The 22,296-nt window shown below is 34.5% G+C and overlaps 1 protein-coding gene across 6 annotated transcripts in view; it reads right to left on the minus strand.

Annotated features, from left to right (window-relative positions):
* Positions 1 to 22,068, minus strand: part of how (held out wings) — a 61,927-nt gene extending 39,859 nt beyond the window's left edge. For all 6 annotated transcript variants that reach the window (XM_053749276.2, XM_053749279.2, XM_053749278.2 and 3 more), the window contains exon 1: positions 21,760 to 22,068. In XM_053749276.2, coding sequence (XP_053605251.1) covers positions 21,760 to 21,886 — 127 coding nt within the window. In that variant the 5' untranslated portion in view covers positions 21,887 to 22,068. The remainder of the gene's footprint in view (positions 1 to 21,759) is intronic.
* Between the last annotated feature and the right edge of the window lie 228 nt (positions 22,069 to 22,296).

The following is a 22,296-nucleotide window of genomic DNA, read 5'->3' on the forward strand; positions in this document are numbered from 1 at the left end:
GTTTCGACACAAGTTCCAGACATTTTATTGATCTAACCTGACACTAATAAATAACAAATGTTTACAATTAGCTTTCCAATGGTCGCAACAATGTGTAACGTCGATGATATTTGGTTTAGTTTGCACATAAATGATGCAACATGCTTTTGAGAATTAGTATTTGTCTGACGATATTTTAAGTATCTGAGATTTCACTGCTTCCGTTATGAAATGTTTACATAAAATAGAATGGCCAACGACATAATAACTCAAAAACACGACGCTACATATGGGCGTGCAAAAAACAATATTTTCCTCGTGTGAATTTGACACGTTTGTGCCGTAGTCAAAATATTCCCATGATTTAGCTTTTGCAATAAGGAATTTGGTAAGTTTAGCTCTAAAGAGACTTAAGACTAATCAGAAAGGTATTTAATTTAGCATATGATTTTAATCTTTGCTTTGATTTTTTAAATGAATACTTAATGGAAATGAGAAAGCATCCACATCATATATGGATAAAATTTAGTAAAATTATAACAAATAATGTTAATAACGAATACACTATTTATTGAAATAATTATTAAGAAATCTATGAAGAAATAACGCAGCCCGTTTTGTGTTCTTTAATCTATGACGTGCATACCGAACCAATTACTGCATACTATGCCCAAGAAGGCTGAATGATTTGCTGTTATTAAATAGAACTATCTCAATTACTCCATTTTGAGAGAACCAGATACCAGATATCTTTTACGACATGCAATTCTTATAAACTTAAAAGCCCGATAATTTCTATCTCGTACTGTTGTCAAATTAATTGTATGATCTTATTAAAGATTTACATCATTTTAATTTAAGTGGTGTTGCAACTAGTTGACAATGACATAATATCCATAACCTTACATATTATAAAAATAATTCCCCCAGTTAGTATGCAATTAACTCAAAACTACTGGACGTACTTTTTTACGGTTTTCACCAATAGATAGCGTAATTCCTGCGGATAAGGTTTAGATGAATAACTTATCATGGATTTATCTGAGTGAAGCCGGACGCGCGGACGCTAGTATATATTCTAAATAGAAATACCAACAGTACATAACAACTACAATGTAAGCGAATGTATTTTTTGGCTCAGCATCCAGGGTACAAGCCGGCAATCCAGGGTAGCGCTACAACATCGTAATAATGAACATTTCAAAATGCTTCTGTTAATCGTTTTGTTTGTAATGAGCATTCCCGCTGACGTGACGTTTCGTCACTTAAATGAAATCTTTAAAACGCATGCCAAGAACCGGTAACTGCGTTTGTATGAACAAATATCACTGGTAGAATAAGGACCAGCTGTCAACGACATGAGAAGTAGGCAGTTATTTTAGAGAATGCATTGTAAACTAATATTGAAATATTAGTAGAGTGTTCAATAAAATGTTAGTATATAGAAAGCGCAAACATTTCAGTTCGTTTGTTCAATCTTGTTTTTGTTTGCTTGAAACTACAAAACTTACAGTGGGTTGCACTAGTCAACTTTCATGTTAACTTTAACCTGCGTAGAAAAACGCAAAGTAGGCAGGCATACGCATTTTGACTAAATGTTAGCGGCGCGTAGGTTAAAGTTAACATCAAAGTAGCCTGGTGCAATTAACCCTTAGTTAAATCTAACATTCGTTGTACAGTAATTGATCTATTCAGCTAGAATTAAACTCTTCGGCCTATACAAGCTACGAGTCCCTATAGAAATAGTTCGTTTAATTAAAACCAGCGTTGATCGATATAAAAGTCTATTTATTTTGGCATTTAACAGGGTGCACGTACGATGAAGAAGTTGGCGATGGGCCCAATTGTTATCATAACTCATGCTGACACTTCTATGAAATAATTTCACGACACGATTAATATAATTTCTAAATTATATAGGCTGAATTATAATGCAATCTAAGCATTAAAACAAATAAATTTAAAAATATTAATTATTATTTTTTTCACGACGATTAAATAAATTGTATCACAATTTTAGTACTAAACTGATGATTTTGCTAAATCATCAGTTGTGTTACTCAATCTCTCTCATATCGGACACTTACCGATTATTTTCTTGTATTCATTATTAAATACACTTTGTCAAAGAGACTCTTAGACCTAGTCATTGTTTTTATAAGTACCTACCATTATTAGCATTATAGGAAATTAAGTAAGTTGAAATTGCTGAAAGGAAAATCCTTGTGATCGTGAATCGCAATCATAGAACTCCTCAAATATAGGGATTTACATTTTTAAAACTTAAACTAAAAATGACATTTCTACTCTGTTATGGATTAAGTAAATAAGGATTGATGCATTGATAGAAGCATCTAAAGACGTGATAGATTCAAAATAATCAACTTGTGCCGATACATGACTTGATATTATGACATGGATGTAAAATAATTACTTTAAATAATTTAATAAAGCACGTCAGCCTACAAGACGTCAAAACCCATGCTATCACGTCACCTGCCGGTGGTACTAAAGCCGATTTATACTAAGGGTCAAAGAATCAGACCACCCACGTAGGGCATAGCGCCAACTAATTGAGAACCGACCATTGTCCAACAGGGAAGTTCAAAGGTCCCTCGATGAAATGTCAATCAATGTGGTGTTTTTTTCAAATTTGGCTCAGAATGACGAGACTCAAGCAGGTTTTCATTGTGATAAATCTAGTTTTTAAGTGCGGTTTCACATACAGTTTTTTTGAGGTTCAATTAATTAATTATTCCATTATGTAGTTACAGCATAATGTGCTATTTTACCGCAGATGATGTAAAATTAACGATTAAAATTGATATACGCTATGTTTTGAAAGACTTGCTTGCCTTTGACGTACGACACTATATAGTATGAAACAAACTTCACATCTGTCTATTTTTAAGCTTTTCTCTTTTATATCACACAACGGGTTTTGTTTGATGCATCATGATTTTTGGAAAACACAGCATGTCAATCATATTTTCAAATCCGCACGGGAGCGTTTTTATTATATGTTTAAATAAAAGTCCGCCAGTGACCACAAATGATTGTTTGATAACTTAAAGCCAGTTCCAGTAATGTTGATGCAAAAAACAAACGTACAGTAGCAGGATCAGGCTTTCGCTTGGAAAACACGTTTGGTCACTCTTGCAACGCACCACAATGACATCAATTTAAAAGAGAGAAATTGAATAAACTTATTGGAAATTAACAATAATTCCTTTCTAGGAAATAAAATGGCAATCAAACAAAGAAGCGTCGACTAAAATCGTGATCTGCAACCAATATGAATAGCAATGGAATTTTTAATGATTTGAGTGTTAACAACTAGATTTCTTGCCGATTGTGTCAAGGTAATAACATAAAATAGCTCGAAACCATACCATATTTATTATTAAATGAAGCACGCATAAAACTTGAGTACGTACTTAAAGAAACCGTAATTAAAATAACCGAGTCTTAGTACACCACTTCAGTTTGTTCGCAAGAATATCCATTACGTATTCGGTTATTTAAGAGGTCAAGTCAAGATGAAACAGACCGACCATAATGAGATTAGGGGTTATATGAGCTATATTATTTATGTACCTAATTCATTAAAATCTTATTACAGTCAATAAATTGATTGATTCCAGAAACATAATTTTATGACCGGTGTTAAAAACGATGTGTTCTTGCATATTGTATAGTAAGTATTGATTACGTATTGCAATAGGGCTAAATAGCAATACTACTACAACAGATATACAAGTAAAAGATCTACAACGCTTATTCATAATAGTATTTTTGACAAAAATGCTAGATTAATAATCAAATATGAACTATAAACTGGACCCAAAAGAGTAAAACTAAAAAATTGAGATGCAATGACTTCCAAACAAATTATAGACAATCGTAACATCATCTCCCACACGGATATTAAATTTTCATTACGAAATCAAAGTATAGCAAAACGACACTTCCTAAGCACTGGTTAAGTAAGCACCACCTACACGCACAAGACAATCTCAACATCGAAGGTGAATCGGCCGCCCACGATCAAAGCAAAGCAGTCATCAAGTTGCACAAAGGTAGCCATTCGCTCTTTGCCAGGCCGCCCATGATGACGAATATGGTCATTCATATAGTGTAGGTGGAACTCAAACCCGGCCTCTACCCTTATAAGGTACTGTGATATATACCCATTAGAATAAGATGCAAACAACTAGACTTTTTTAATCCTACGAGTACAGTTTTGCAAATAATAACAAAGAAACTTTGACTTAGTTCCATGAATCATGATCGTTTTCCGATCATGTTTGGATTAAGCAATTAGCACCCTCATTATAATATAATTTGAATTTAATTATGAACGACTGACAATTGTAAATGTCATACGATTAATATAGGTTTTATTTTGCAGCCGTTTGTTAAACTTACTATGATTAGATATGTACTGGTTACCAATTGCTATGCCATATAATACGGAGTTGCTTCGTATGCAATACTAATAGAGGTAGGTTTTATTTAAAAATTAAACCATTAGCATTTTGAGACAAGATTAGGCCAATCTAATGTTCCAATGGTTGTTAAATATAGTCTAAATGATGTTTTGGGTCTCAATAAAGTCCTAAGTTAACAACTATTCTGTCATTTTAAGAAATGTCATGTCTATTTTAAGTAACGTACTAAAAACTCACAGGTATATGTACCTCAGCAATATAACCTATCAACATAAATAAACATAGACGTCACCGCAAGTAACTATATCTTCGACAACATATAGCCCATTGTGTATTAAACCCTGTAACGAATAGTATATTTGCTGTCAGAATTATGAATTGTACTGTGAAATCATATTTAGATACGGAGTTGACTATTGATATACCTACTGTCATTAAACTTATGAATGAAGTAAATTAAGTAAAATAATATTCAGTTGTATTAGAAATGCTAATATAAAATCACGGTCCGGGCTTAAATGTTTAAATTAATAATTGATATAAATAAGTCTTAAAAATATGGTTGAAATATCAAGCTAAGCATTATAATTTGGTCATAACAATGATAAAGGATCAGTTGCTATTAACAAGGCCATATTTAGTCATATCATAGATGTTGTCACTACCTCAAACGTTAAACAGGTCACAGTAGTTGATGTTTTACATTTTGAATCACTATTTGAATCGCTTGTTTGTAAGCACTCGTGTTTGTTATATCAGTTGGACTGTGGGATATAATGTTAACTATAACCTTACCGCGCCTATAACGTGACAAGATCAGATTCTATTCTGATAAATAATTCAAGCGTGATATTCAATTTTATAATGTCATTTGCATTGTTTTATGTCATTTCTTAAAATATACAAATTGAATACTAGACTTATTTTTGTACTTTATAAATAAGAACAAATAAAATCAATTAGGTTAGGTTCATCATGTCACGGTCCTACATACCTTACTTTTTCACAAAGCTTATTCATATTTTAGTAAGTTGTAAAAACACTAATGATGAAACTAACAGACCTTAGTCTAGTTAAATTAGCTTTACAAACAAGAGGAATACCTAACAGCCAATAGCAACCTAATAATGACGATAAATCAAGTAAATTATAGTTGTTTAGTACTTACAAAGAGCGGTTGATCATTGAGACTAACACCTACCACGCTTCTGAAACACGAGATGTCTGCAACCACTCCGGCTGCCGACACACTTAGCGGTATAAACAATCGATCTCTCAAAATAGATTTTATTACGAAAGCAATTGAATTCAATGTCGATGCAGCCGATCTTACAATGCTCTTTGTAAAACACGCTGGTTCTAATTTCAATCCTAAAAGCATTCAGCTTGGGTTCAACGTGATTAGATCTGAAACCCAAGGGATAAAACTTGGCGTAGGACTTGTGGTTGGAGTCACATTAGAAACGGAACAGTAATTTTAAGTTATTTCGTTGATACCTATTTTAAGAGAACCTACCATAAAACAACACTGATTCATCGTGAAATTCATAGAGCTAGTCTAGACATGATTCGTAAATCTATATTTTTATAATAATCTTTTTTTTAAATTGTTAAAACATCAAAATATGTTTTCTCAAAACCTGACTAGTTTTAACTAGTACCTGTTACGCGGGATATTAGTTTTATTGTAGGAAATGACCCGGTTTTGTTCTATTTTCTCGATCTCAAATGTCACGATGGAAACGATCGGAGTCGCCATTAATATCCGGTTTATGAATAACATCAGCCTTATGTTCAATCTCACTAAAGTCAGTTTTTACGATGTTCATGAGCAAACATCAAAATAATGAAAATACACATTATAACACGCCTTGGTAAATAAATTTTACTACTGTTTTATGAAAGCTAGTTTAATGAACTGCGTGAAGATTGTTAACTGCATGTTGTTTTACAAACAATGATCAGTACACGTATTTTTTCTCCTTACAATTGTGGCTTTTCAACTAAGAACAACAGGTATCATTGTGTTGTTAATGTTGTTATTCATAAGGAAATATTTACCGTGCACGTTTATCACATCAAATAATATCATTTTCATATCCGTAGTTATAAATATAATTTACACGTGTACAGATAAAAATAATAGTAAGGTTTAGGCATTTAACATAGGTCTATTAGGTATTTTAGATGTTTGTGTAAAAAAGGAATAAAGATTTGCTTCAAGTACATACTATTGACAGGTCCATTCAATGCAATCCTCGAAACAAATCTTAGGCCATTGTGAATTCCAATTAGGAACACGTAAAACGTTATCATTAAAATTCTTTCTAACAATGGACAGTACGTTAGAGTACTAGCAGCAAATGTAGAACGACAACAGGAAACAAGAGAAACTGTTAAGACTACGCATCACATGGGACGAACAAAAAAGGGAAAAGGCAACTAGCGGCCATCCTTTTGTCTTGAGAAGTTGTAACATTGTGCAATGTGACAATTGTTTCAAGGGCCAGCGCCGTTACTTTAAGTTAGCATGTAAGTACCCAATTAGAATCCAGTAAGAATTTTAATAATTCATGTAGATCCAGAAAGATAGAAAGTCTCATTACTATCTAGAAATATATCAATAACATTTGCAAAGAATTTAATATAAATAAATTGAAGAAAAGGTGACAAATTCATATATACTACTAAATAATCTCTAATAGTCTCCAATATGATCCATTTTGAATAAATTAAGTGTTTATTACTGGAATAACCTGTTTTCCTATTTTTACTACTCCATCGGCCACGTTTCTGCAGATACTGGGTCACTTGTTATTGTTACTCACGTGTTTGTCGCGTCATGTCGTTGTCGTGCCGCCGACAATTTTGAACGTATAATCTAAACTTAAAATATAACACGAATGCGTGTCATTGGGCTCCACTTCTGGGACTGTAGAACAAATTAGTTTTAGTTGCACAAATGTTGCTCTTATATGTATCAATAAATTAAAACTTTCCACGTTACGTAAGTTTTCGTAGAAAATTGTATAGTTCTAATACGTAAGTATAATAACTCTAAACATATTTTTCATTTATTTTTTGATATACGAACTAAAAAGAATAAATGATAAGAATTTTTATTAATGGTCACAATGACGGTCATATAAAGGTTACGTATTATGATTTTAGTTCCTTTTCTGATTTGTATATCAAACCTTGAGTCGTTTATGACCGTTTGACCATTTTGACCAATGTTATCCATTAATCAAAATTCTTATCATTCAACAGCCCAATAAAATACCAGAAACAATGACATTAAGAACCTGCCTATGTGACAAAACGTTTATCGAATGCTAAAAGTTGTATGAGTAATAGCATTCCGTAATCCATTAAGAGGATCTAACACAAAAAAGAACCTAACACTTTTTTTAACGGTTAGAGATTACCTCATTCTTTGTGGAGCTCCCCAAAATGACGTCACAAAGGGTACTCGATTCAATGGAGTATCACTAAACAGGAATATCCCGAACAAATATCAACCTGCATTAAGTAAGCCACCCCAATAGCACCTGTTTTTGACATTTGACAAGGGTCAGGATCAACATTTCACAACATTTTTCACTACATCTGAACAATTTTATTTGCTGACTTTGATAGTTTTAAAGTTAAAATAAAATACTATGAATCTGTACTGTAATCTGTACTAAAAATAATTATCTGAATATTTTTGTACTGAATACTTCTGTAAAATGGCATTTCAAAACCTTCGCTAACGCAAAATAAACAAGCTTAAGTGACCCAACTTATAAGACGTAAGTAACTGTTTGTTTACTTAATTATTAATCTTTTTAGCATCAAAAAGATGATGTCATATCGACGTTAGCCACCTTATTCGATAAGTATCCGAAGGATAAAACATAACTTACATAATCAAGTAATTATTACAGAACTAATTAAAACAAGTTTTGGTGTTTCTTCATGTCTTAAAAGAGTTAACACAGAAAATGAATAAGAATCTTGTAACAAACATAATAACATTGTAAACAAATACAGAGGTATTAAGATAATAGAAAAATATCAACTTGAAAATTTTAGAATAAAGGTACTCATAGTGTTTATGTTGTAATTAAATTTGTAAGAGACATGCGCATTTAGTCTTAGGATTGCTCCGAAATCAATGAGCGCGGTGTACATTGACCGTTCAAAAACTGCATCGCATTATTGTTGTGGCGACGGACGGCAACAACCTGATTGTACCGTTACACGAACAGCGCAGAACTGACCTAGTGCCTGGAAAGCTATCTCAGGGACAAGCGTTTCCGTTTCACCGACCCGATAAAGAGATCAAGCTTATTAACAATGCTGGAATAAAATTAGAGGTCAAAGCAAAAATAAAAATAAAACTTCTGGAGCTGTCAACTGGTTACTTGCTACCGATAATATCAACGAATCACTACGCTGATGTCATACTGCAAATTGTAGCACAAATTGGTATAACTATGGACCTATACAAGTCAGTTATGTACGAAAAAGTAAGCCAGTCATTCATATAGCATCACTCTCTTAATGAACATTAATTTGGTGCAAGTAGATCTGATTCAATTGCTATCATCTGTAGATGGCATTGACCTTTGCCGAAACAATTTGAATGAGTTGGTAGCTAGTATACATTTTAACGTGTTATAAGGTGAATGAATTTTTTTGAGTAACATATTCGTATTTTATTCCAACGATGGTTGTTGTGAGAGTAGATAAAATCGTGTTGTTGTAAGCATACCTTCCGGCTTTTATTTACTCGTTATCTTCAGTCTGTTATATCTAAGTATAACAAACACTGCCGAACTTTAAAAGACAGTGTTATATCAAGCAGTTTCTGATGCGTGAATAAGGAGAGAAGTATATTTATAGTTGCGGGGTCGATGGTCCCTGCTTCTCCCACGCGGCGCGGCGCCTGCGGGTTGCGATGGATCTAGGAATCACACGCATGAAATCGGTATTCGGATTTCATACGAAAATCGCCAATTAAATTTCGAGGGAAATTTTCCCTGCATAAAAATTCATATTAATATCCTTGAAAACCAAATTGGAAGGAAGTGACTTTAGCCTCTGACACGCATAGGTCATGACATGATAAGTGAATATAATTACTTAAAGACTGTGTTTAAAATTTATCTGCATTCTCTAAGACACCTTGATTTATGGCCACGTGTAAGCCCCGAGTCTCAAAAGCAAGTAAGTTGGCTTGTTAATGCAACGACATTCGTGCATTACCTATTATGGCGACCGTGTCGGCACTTTACGCCTCATAGTCCAAAATCCTTACATCAGACATGTGAAGTGATGTGGACATCTAGGGTGAGTCACGCATATCATAAAATATTAACTCTGTAATTGAAATTTGCGAAGAACCGGCTACTGAAATTTCCAAACTGGCAGAATTCTATATCCGCTACCTACAAAAAATTTAACCGTATAATAAAATATCTGATATTTATCACAGGCATTTTATTTAAATAGAAGAGTCCAATGTCGTTGACTCATTCATAATCCTAGTGACGAATACAAAAATAGCTATTGTCTACGTTCACAGTGAAAAACGAAACAGGTGATTCTCAAGACGAGTTGTGTGTGTAGATGAGATATGAGATGACAAACACATTGGTGTTATTCGCCGTCAACAGGAAGATGTTCGTCTAGCTTGAACATATGACGATCTCTAATTTTTTACTGAAACTAAAGAGATTTTCAAGTAAGATAAAAGTGAAATATGAAAAAAATTAGTATATTATTTGCTTGTTCTCTTGCAAAACATCTCCGGACACAACAAAAATAAAGTTACACTAACTAATTACTCCTTGGACAGTGGCCCAAGAGATAAACACCTAAACCCAGCCAAAAATACACAAGATGGCGTCGAGTTCATAATAAAACAATTTAATGGGCCAGCGCGCTTTCCGCGGTGACGAAATCTGCGCCGACGCATTCAGGTTACGCAATCTGAAACGCGATCTGTGCAAGAGAAAACTTTTAAGGTCGAAATAATTATACTACATCTGTAGACTGAATCAGTAAACAGACGGTCTAATCTAATAAATCAATCAAATCTGACTTTAAAAGTTTACGAATTTGAAGCATAATTGGATAGACATTTAAAAACTATTTTCATTTCAGACGTAATAAAAAAAATTTTGACCATTCACTATACTTTTGATGGTACTTCTGCGCTTAGCACAGGATCTAACATGGCAACATAGGGCAATATAGCTTTATGGAAAATACACTTTCTCCAAATCATACATACATGATATTGATACATGACAAATTACGGCATATTTTTAGGTGCGTACGCAGGTAAGGGTGACGAACAACAAACAAATCTGGGCAATTGTTTACGCGTGAGTGCCGGCCGGGCGGGCGCGGCGGAAGCACAGCGGAACCGCGCGTCATTGGCTCACATCTCCAAGCATCAAGCTCTGTCACCATCGCGTTTTGTTCATTGCATATGTCATCCGTTTGCTATTCTCCATTTTTAAGATAACAATCTGGTCGACCTTATTTATCTACATTACTTGTACCAAATGTAGTATCAAAATTTTCAACTACTATCATCTTGTGTTTGTTATATTTTACTTGATCTTTTGTTAAAAATAGCTTTTTTAGAAGTGATTGGCATTATGTCTTTGCGTAAAGAAAGAGCCATTAGGCGCGCCCTTCCTGTCTTGTACTTTTTATTACTCTGGCTACTCCACCTCACATTGTTGTAAGATTTAATGACCGTATATTCGTGTCCATATTTCTGTTAGGTACTTACGCATTATTTGCTACGAGAATTAATGCAAGTAACAAATATTGACGATTGAGATAAACTTATTAATGAAATCGTATTGGATGTCCAGTATTTATGAGGCAAATACTCCAATGACGCGATCTTACTAACTCGTAAAAAATAAGTTTATTAAATACATGCTAGGTACAATATTATTTAATAACTTACAAATACACATTTTGTTTTCGATGTAGAATTTTTCTCAATCTCTTACCTGTAACAAAAAATAAATACATTTAGAAGCGTTAAATTGTAAAATAAAACTTGTATAACTAACTAACGCATGTACATCACGTCTCCCTTTTTCTTGAACTCCGATTCAAGAAACAGACGCCCCAGATGTTTTATAAATAGCCACAAACAAACATATCAACAAAAATAACGAATTAGTTTTAATTTCTATATGCAGGAGTAGAACAGTCCAAAATCAACCCTAAATCCTTGCGGATTAGGTAGCAAGTTGCCTTGCGCATAAGATCTAAGCCAACCATTGTGATAATTTTATAAAATGGTATGCTTGATGAATAACCATAATATATATGAATTATATATAGGTAATGGGCTATGTCTCTGAAAGTGGCTATATTTTCTGAGTAGGACAATCAAAATCATAGTGACTTAATGAATAATTATTTTTTCACACTACAACTTAACAAAACATCCAATCCAAAGATTCATTATAATAAATTCTTAATTAAAGTGACGTTAAAAAAATATTTTAAAAAAATGTAGCGAAACTAACAATACCCGTAGCTAAAATTAAGGGGACATTATCGTTCAATAAAGTGTTATCGTTAATAAACGAAATGCTGGGGCGGTCGATGCAATACCATGCGGGCTGCAAATTTTAATACTTTTTATGGGGTTCCCATCATTTATTTCGTTATTCTTATCATGTGCTAGTTAATTTCTTTATACATTTCTTAAAATGTCTCAAGAACTTATATCACTTTTGAATGTGAAAATGGATTAGAGAGAGGTATTTGAGAAATTCGTGTTATATAAATGACCCAATTAAATTAATTGGCCAACATCCAAAGATCTACGCTAGATGCAGTTCCTCTATTTAAATGCTACGTTATTTGTAATTTAATATACCTACTTTGTTGTATTTATGTATACCTTTGTATAATGAATACAGAAACTTCATTAACTCATAAGTACAATATGTGATAACTTAGCAGTTTTATTGTCTACAGCTTATGTAGCTTTTAATGAGGTAAGTATATTATCATTAGTGTAAACATTATCAGAATTAAGACTCAATCTGACCTAAAACTACAAACAATATGACCTTCATGTCATTGGAGCAGGTTTGTTGATATAAGTAATATTTGAATCGTCCTGACCTACTTCCAATGTCGATTAAGGTAAGATATCTAGCCGAGCTACCAGAGAATCTGTATGCTGCATGTGTTTCGTTTATCTTATATCTTCATCTAAGAATCTGTTAAGGTCAAACTTTATAGATAAATTTATCTATTCTAAAGTATTGCATTTATCGGTTATTAGTTCACAAGAAACGGTAGCATTACACTGCTTAATTATTATCGCTACAAAAATGCTTCCAAATGTCTACGATCGCCCGAAAATAGATTTCTACGAATTATAAAAACGTACTCTGCAGGGGATATGTAAAGAAAACGATACACTCATGTATGTATTCTGAAGAATTAGGAAATTAAACAATTTTGTTATAACAGTCTAGTTTAGTTGCATAAAAGGAATATTTGAATCTTTCATTTAAGTACTCCTACAATACAACTAGATAATTAAATTAACAGACTATGTGTGGGCGAATGAGAGAACTGTATGAAGAGTCAACCGAGAGAGAAGATGACAGATATATCTTTAAAAGGCAAGCATGAGTGAGATGATATAAATCTATCAGTTCCGAAAGTATAGACACTAGGCTAAAAGCAGCTGACTTCTCGTTGGTGAGTCACGATTACGGTGACATTTGGCCAAGCACTTATACCTATCTAGAACGGACGATAATTGAGTGCATGTATTAAGCATTAAGATTTCCGATTGATTTAGAGAATTTTTCGTTAGAAAATGTATTTGGTTCTGTAAAAACCTTGACATTTCATCATCAATCATAAAATATCAAAACATGATTAATTCAGGTTAAATCTGATTAAGTACATCTAATGAATAAAAACGCGACGCGTTTAGATAAGTCGGATGCAACGGTGCAAGCGTTACACAATGAATGAATGAAACGGTAAATGCTGTGCGTTCACTAAATTGCTTTAACGCGAAATGAATGAGACCCTTAAGCCGCCTATACAGACGAATGGAGTCAGCCCGTTGGCGCCTGCGCATCCCACACATGTGGCGCAACAGAGGCACTTTCGACACTGGTTGTTTGTATAGCTTGTTAGTAATGACTTGCCTATCGATTATAGAAAGCGAATCTTGGGAGTCTATGAGAAAAACTGTGCCCATATTTATCGTTGATGTCATAACCATTTTTAGTATACTAAACCGACCGTCTTAGTTTGGTTAACGTCATCATACTAATACATCTGTGGCACGTTTGGTATTCGCTATTTGCTTCCTAAAACAAAGTAATCTGTTGAGCTTCGAGCTATAAAACTGTCAGTGAGAGAAACCAGTCGAGATGTCGCCGTGCAGGCGCCACCTACATGCTACAGTAGAAAGTTGAAGAACTAGAACGGCCTAGTTTGGTTACATTACGAAATATCTTGGAATCACATGGTTTATTCTGGTTTTCTATCTGAACCCCTCAATGATGTCAAATTAATTACATGTTTACGCAGTCATCTACATACAAAGCAATAAAATATAACAAGCATTTGAATCACTAATTGATCATTTTTCGGGCATGTGTAAATAAAAAGGTAGGTATAGAGGCCAATTTGACCGATAAACTTTTACGCTAATAAACCAGACATTTCAAGTTATTACTATTATATTATTATTACTATTGTACTATATAAAATTACCTATCACATTTTGTGATTGATTATAACAATAGACTCAAATTAGCTGCCGATTTTGTTATGTTATCATATCAATTGTGATTATAGAAATGTAAAAAACCTTATTAATCATAATGAATATGCCTGCGACTACCTACATATCAGAAAACAATAAAGGCGGCAGAGGGCAGGCAGCGACAGAGGTGATCAACTAAAAATCTAGTAAATTGATTTCCTGCTGTTCTTACAAAGAAGACGGACTGATTCACAAGAAATATGTGGTTATGTGATACGGCTGCGGAAGAAACCGGGAATACGCCAAGACGAAATAGATTTGGTTAATTACTTACCTATTTCACGCATGAAAAGTCGCGGACAAATGCTAGTCCTGTCTAAAGTAAACGAATTAAATAACAAATCCGCACCCATGCATAGAATGTGTATAGCAGCATCATGATTGGCACGGGGCGTGAAGGCCGGATAATTTTTATCTTATTTGTGATGTGTGCCATAACAATAGGGAAACAAAAAACTATGCATTTACTTAAAATTGTACATCGTGCAGTTGTTTACATTATGCATTTAGTTGACAAGTCAAAATCTTAGGGTAATTTTGTATTTTTGTGTTATCCTCCTTATCCATTAGGAGATATTTTTTTTTTTTTAAGGAAGCCAGTTATTCAGAAATGTGGACATTAAAATGTTAATAATGAAGAAAACATAATTGTCGTGATTATCTTTTATATCAACAGACATTGCTCAGTTATTCTTAGTAACCATCAACGTTGGTTCAAAAGCACATTGTGTATAATTTATATCATTAAAGCAATAGTCACCACTCGACTCAATGAGATTATTAGAGACTTATGTAGATTACAGCTATTTGTTACCATTAGTTTTATCTTCAGAGACGAAACAACGTAATCCTATTTCGCTCGGGGCGATTTTCCAAATTGCTTCGTACGTTGTAAAACAAATGTCAAACACGGATTTGTGTTACGATTTGCAACAGCAATCAAAGTTTATTTAAAATTGTATCAAGGTTACTGCTTTTTTAAAGTAGATAGTAACTTTTTGCTCAATATTTCTATTTCTGTCCGTAGGTACTTATTAAATATAGCATGTGTACTGTGTAGGTATCAAGTATCGGGAATTTTTCCTTGGTATTGATCAGCTTTAAATACAGTTTGAATTAAAACTGAGTTATATCATCATTTTCAGTCCTCCGTCAAATACCCACTGCTGGGTTGATCTACACCTTCGCTTTCTTTTAAAGATGACGCGCAGATCTTTATCCAGTTGTTAGCATCTAATCTCTAGGTCGACCATCTAGCTGCCGGTTGTCTAACGTTCCACTCCAATGAGTTCAATGAAGGATCATTAGAAAACCACTTTGTTCTGTGCGAGCTTTATTTCTGTGCGAGAAAAACAATATATTTACATCACCTGTATTACCGAAACTATCTATAAAAACATAAACTTTAAAATAACTGTACGGTATCAATTGTCAGAGTGTTTACGCCTACATACTTATCGGCAGAGTTTTTAGTTCTAACAAGACGATTTATTCGTCTATTGTGCTTTGTAGGTCAACAATTTTCCACCGAGTGTTTACTCTGACCACCAACGCTTTGTGATCGCTAATGCAATGAACCAGTACGAGCTTGCTTTGCTCACTTTAGATCAATACCGTTTTACGAAGCTGCTATCAATTAGGGTCTGGTTTCTGAATGATCTTCTGTTTGTATCTAGGCGATAAATAAATATTTACTCGCAAATAAGAAAACTAATACAATAATATCGTTGCGTTTACGCATAAAATATTACACAAAAACAAATAATCGATAAATATCTTTACTTGGAAATACATCCTGGATTTTTAAGAACATGCCGTTATTCAAGAAAGTTGGACCGTATTATATTTTTAAGCTAGCCCAAGGCGGTAACAGCGTGTCGTTCACACAACACTCCCACAAAATTCCTTCTTTGGTTGCGATAAGCAGAAGACATCCGCCGCCTTGTATGAAGATCAGCACAAAGGGAAGTTTTAAAGTCAAAATTATAAAAAGACAAATATTTTGCAACATAAGGGGTCCCATAAGGATCTATTTTTGGTCCCACTTTCACTTGACCTGAGTGTGCACTGCAAAGTAAAGAACAATACCGTAGGCGTAGTGAGGGCCACAATTAAACTAGGCAAGTCCACCCAGCAAGTCACCTTCGTCAACTGTAGGCAGCAAGCTCCCACGCTTTGACTCCGACCTTTTTGTTTAGACGCTGTTTAACAACCAGCCTTATGTCGAGCTCGATTGCAGTTACTGAATATTCACGTATGCTAAAAGCATTTGCGGGAGTGCTTACAAAACTAAATTACGTTATTTGTAGAAGCATAATTTGAGATAAACTTGCCAGCTGTCACTTTGAGGTATGGTAGACGATACTAAAATATCTTGTTCATTTAGCATAACTTGTTTCCTTGTGTTTACTCAGTTATAACATTTTCTATTTGTTCTGCATTTTAAGTATCTAATTTATCTTCATCGAAAACAAATCGTATATATCCAATGTAAACAATAATATATTTTTTAATTATTACTTAGAGCGTATATATAACCAAAATGGTGACCCGTGTGGGTGTTGGTTTGATATTACGGGACCTCTAACCAAAAAGCAGCATTAGAATTGTTTGTTAGCGTTTGGAGTGTAGGCCTGTCCCAGTCCCACCCACAGGACAGGTTCACTCGACATTCTGAAGCGATCGATTTTCATTTCAAATTACAGTGCTTATGCGCCCACGCGCCCTTCCCGGGCACATTCTTTATGCGTTCAAGTACACTGAGCAATGGTCACCCCACTTTCATTTGCATTCCAGCGGTGACAATCAACGTTTATTGTATGTGTGAATAATATGTTGTTCGGAGGAATATCGGAATGCCATTACAATGCCAACTCTTGGAGATTTTAACTCTTTGATGTTACAATTACACTGATGAAATTCTGGAAAAATCTACGAGTATTTCCAGAAACAGTTTATGTATATGTAATACAAAATAACTTTTAGATGTCAACGGTACATATAGTTCCAAATTTGCAATTACCTAATCCAAAAATGAAATAAGGCTAAGACTAAAGGGAGAAAGAGGTGTTCGCCGTTTTCAGGGTCTACGGAAAAATATTTCTCATTAACAGAACGATCACGTTGTTTAAAATGAAGGTGTAGTTGCAATGTCGTGGGAAAACATAATAATGGTTGTCTCGTACGATCCAGTTTTCCAACGATGCAGTGTAGCCTTATCGAGGTTGGCGCGATAATAACTAGCGTGTTAATATTTACCTTCTGAAGTATATTCTGAAGACACGACTGGAAGAAAGTTATTAAGTACTTTTAAAAAAAGACCAATCTTATTTGGTTTTATACTATATGCGAATCACGAAGCCGCCTCTGACCAAATTTGGCAGTAGTCTGATATCTGGTATTATTTATTACATTGCGACGATAACACTTAAACATCGATGACTGTTTTAAATAGCTTTAATTATACAACCCACAGCATGTTACAACGTTGGAGCGACTGGAACAGCCTTGGCTCCTACACCTCCACGCTGCCCACGGCTACCCTCATTTGGTCATCAACGTGGGCGCAAAGCCTAATAACAAGCTAAACAAGTTAATAATGACCCTACTAAGAACCCAACTAAGACTCACTTTTGCTGCGGGGTTGCGGAATCGTCGACTTCAAAGGTAGAGGGCGCCTACGCATCAAAAAGCAATAATTTGAATATTATTATTTATTATGCGTAATTTGATTTCATTTTAACAGGGTCGCTGTTGGGGCCATAGAATGGATTAAATAGCTCTTGCGGCAGCCGCTACTTTTAATCTTATAGGTTTGAACCAAACGCCTTTTATGTGGGTAACTTATATTACACACCTACTATAAACTATACAATTTTTTTTTTAATCCGTGTTTAAGTGCAAGTTGGACTCGTGCAAGAAGCTTCTGTAAAATTAACTTTCGTATTCGCGATAACGAACATGTTTGATATTTTGATTTTTGATTCTTGATCCCACCAAAAATGCCCCATTTAAAAAAAAGCCAAAATAGATTCTACATCGAGTATTTGGTATAAATTTCTACTTGTTACCTCTCTCTACGCGTTCCTGAGAAAAAGGTCTTGACAGATAGACGCACAGACGAATAATGAAGTGGTCCAATAAGGGTTTTCCGTTTTCATCTTAAAATGGTAAAGTACAATGTAATTCACGGTTCTTAATCTGTTTACCTAAAGTGCGGTAACTTAAGAATATGTTCATGTCAGATAAGTGAAAAAGGGCTATTAAACTCATATTTTTATCTCTTATCGGAGCTTAATCAGCAACTGAAGTATGTTTGACATTCTCCCGCCTGATAAGGTTATCAAGAAATCTGATATTACACGCAATTGTTCATATCTATAATCGTTTAACTTCTAAATGATAGTTCATTGATGTGTCTTTATCTTGTAGCACAATAATCGAATCATGTTTTATCGATTTACCATGTTGTGATTGATGGATTCGTATGTTTACTTTTATTAATGCATTGTTATCTATTGACGCTCACGACTCTTCTTGGAATGCAAACATCCAAACGATCTCAATATAATAGAGACACGATCAGACGAAATCATCTACTGCGATCAAATGTACAATTAAATGTCAACAAATTTCATATAGAACAGCATTGTATGAACTTTTAAATTGATTGTTCACAGTACAGCGGCAATCCAAATTTTTGTTTGCCCCGATTTGAATTTAATCCCTTTATGAGTAAATTTCAAAATGCGTTCCCATTCTGGCACCGTTTAACAAAATTCAGTGAGGCATTTTGTGAGTCGAAAAGACGAAATTCATTGAATGTTAAGTATATTACATTTTCATTCTTATGCTTTAGCCAGTATCCAAAATAGCCACCAGTAATTTCTTGGTTCAGTGTAATATGATACGGTACGCCTGTCGGCTGTCAGCCTGCCGTCGATATTTTCGTCAAGTTTTCACAGCTTCTCGCTGGCTGACGACGTGTCAAAAACTATGAAACGAAAGAAAACGTGGATGGTGGAAATTTACGAGAGAAATTTGTCAGATGTGTGGAAATATGTAGCTATCTAGTGTAATGAATTTCAAAAACAAATATTCAAGCAATCTCTTGTAATCGAAACAAAATTAAAGATACGTAACAGCTCTCAACTCGAGAGCTCTTGCTTTTTAAGGCAAAATGTTAAACCAACAAGTTTCACAGAATGATGAAAGCAGAGAAATATTTCCAGTCTCATGTTTTCATTGCATGCGCGCATTTCAACGAAATATTAAAATATTGTCACCAGTTGCTTTAACTTGTTTGACAATATTTATTTCGATCGTGATGGCAATTTTGAATTGAATGAGAATACCGAGACCAATCATATTAGATTCGTGTGCTGGTGACACATTTCGTAAGTGCTCATTTAAATGCGAGTAAACATTCGTCAATGTGAGACCAACGCCGCGGTCATAAAAACATGGTGTGCGTTGATGCCGCATGAACACTTAAACAAGTGTTCTCTGATATTCACTGTAATAGTTCAATAAAATAGTCAAAGATGCTGCCATATTAAAAATGTCACATTCTGCCACATTACACATTAATTATTGAAAGTATCATAGACCAATATTTACCCAGTTTCTTTTCGAAAAAAATATTTTTTAAGAATGTTCCATTTTACAGTTTAGGTATGTTTCAAAATAGTTTAATTATTGAATGACGCTCATGCTAGTGCATCTGAAACTTTGGAATTGATAACCAGTGTAACTGTAAATAGGTTTGCGATTGTGACACTTAGAAGTATTGGTCACACAGACCTTGCTATGCTAGGATACGTGACTAGACTAGTTAATGATTTTTAGCTATTCACTATCTTTTTTCATGTATTTATGATAAAATGCTGACATATGTGTTCATGTTTTGAAACCTTTAAAGCCTTAACTAGGTGTTTACAATACAAATATTATTGTTACCTTTCTCATTCTTCAGTTTCGACTTGTGATATAGTCTACCAAGAATAATGTCCCTGTAACATCTTCACTTTCAATAATAGAATGATTATTATAAGATTCTTGTTGTAGATAACCACCACCATTGGTAATTGACACTATCAAAATATTATATTATTTATTATCAATTATTCATTCTTGAAAACGCTGTGTATAATTTTATTGAGCAGACAGAGAGAACATGCATTGTGTTTTACTTCGTTTATTTTAGAAGAAAGGGATAGGGGTTCGTCATTCGTCCTTTCACAATATGAGCATGTTGGTCGTCTTCATTAGGGTGTTTCATTTAATTCCATTCTAGGTTCTGTTATAATTTATCCAATTTTTTCAACAATGATTTGTTATGATTCTTTTATAATTTTATGAGACATGCATTAGGAAGGCTAGTTGCCCAGCAGTGACAATTTTAAAATGGTTCAAGATTGTGATTTTTTTAACATGTGTCTTATTCGTTCTTTTCCTACATATTTCTTATTGTATTTGAATAATATCATATAACATAAGACTATATAAGTAATTTCTGTTTGATTCCGCCGAAACAATACCTTTTGAATAAGAAGATAATAATTTGAACTTATCTAATTTTGATCAGAAACTTTAACAAAATTTAGCGAACAATGTTTTCTTCAAAATTAATAATCTCTATTTTTATTTCATTTAAAAGGAAGGCTAAAGTTCCCAATAAAGCTAATATAATATTAAAATAAGAAAATTAAAATAACAAATTATATTTAAGAGAAGTAAATGAGACTATTTACAACACACAGATATAATATATGTAGATAGTAGAGTTATGCATAGATTTTCTAGATCGATTCAGTGCATGCGCACGGTGACAAGTCAGTCCAGTCCCGTCGGTAGGCATTCAGTAGCTAAGATAAGGGCTACATAGTATCCGCGGACTGGTTAGCGGCAATATAATGAGGCTACGGCAAGGAGCCGGCTGCTCGCGCCGCGCCGCCGTTCTGCGTACAAATATCGTATGGTTCTTGCGCCGCGGACGTACGGTACCTACCTACACCGCCAGGCGACATTCCACCAACCCGCGCGGAATGCACGACAACGGCCCTTGCGAACAGGTTACCTCCAGAGCTCAATATTCTCCGCCACTGATGACCTCAATACTAAATCATAACCTCAAAATTTTACTTTGCTAATTAAAAGAGATTTATCTGCAACAGCTGCGACGGCGAATGTGAACACAAAACTCGTTTACGACCATTTCACCGATCTCTGTCGTCGGGGACAATCTAACCACCGCTGACCGCAAATCGTAATTCGAGAGACATTCTGTTTTGTTTCAGTTTTAAGGGATCGCGTTACAAACCCCACTGGACCATAACTCTGCGAGGCGAAGACAAAAATAAACTTAATATCGTGTGCGTTCTAGCATTTGCCGACGCATCTGAATTTGATCAGTTTGGTGATAATATTCAACAACTCTTTTGCTTGTCCTTTTTCCGGCCGTTGTGTTATAAATACCCCCACACTATTTTAACCTACCTTCGTCCAGAAGTCGTTCCATGTGCATGAAAACATTCGGGAACGCAGCCAGTTGCTTCCTGTCTTTGAGCAACTGAGCTAAGTAGTCCGCTATACTTTGCGTCGAAGGATTGGTATTATCACACATTTTGAATACTATTTGTACAACTTAATACACAGTAAATGTTTGTTCCAACACGTTCAAATAAGAAATTGTACTTTAGTTACTGGTTATTGTTATTTTTTGTGAGACTTTGTTAGAAAAGTTAAATTCACTTCCACACACATCGACGTTTCGATCACTACTAAATGACGAAGTTGACCGAAGTGAAGTTGTGGGCGAATATAACGCTGCGCCTGCGCTCTCGTCAGATGGATTTTTTGTAAGCGCGTGCGACTTCTATCCTCAGCGTAGGCGTAATAATAAAGTATAGTGGTCTCGCTCTAACGCGTTGACGATGTTTTCGCTATCACGCTCACACGATTGACGTACGGGCGGTAGTGCGATTATACCGCCACCTAGTAAATTTAGACGTAACTACTACATTAACAAAAACC

This window comes from Plodia interpunctella, chromosome 9, assembly GCF_027563975.2.
Source record: "Plodia interpunctella isolate USDA-ARS_2022_Savannah chromosome 9, ilPloInte3.2, whole genome shotgun sequence".
NCBI classification, from domain to species: Eukaryota; Metazoa; Arthropoda; class Insecta; order Lepidoptera; family Pyralidae; genus Plodia; species Plodia interpunctella.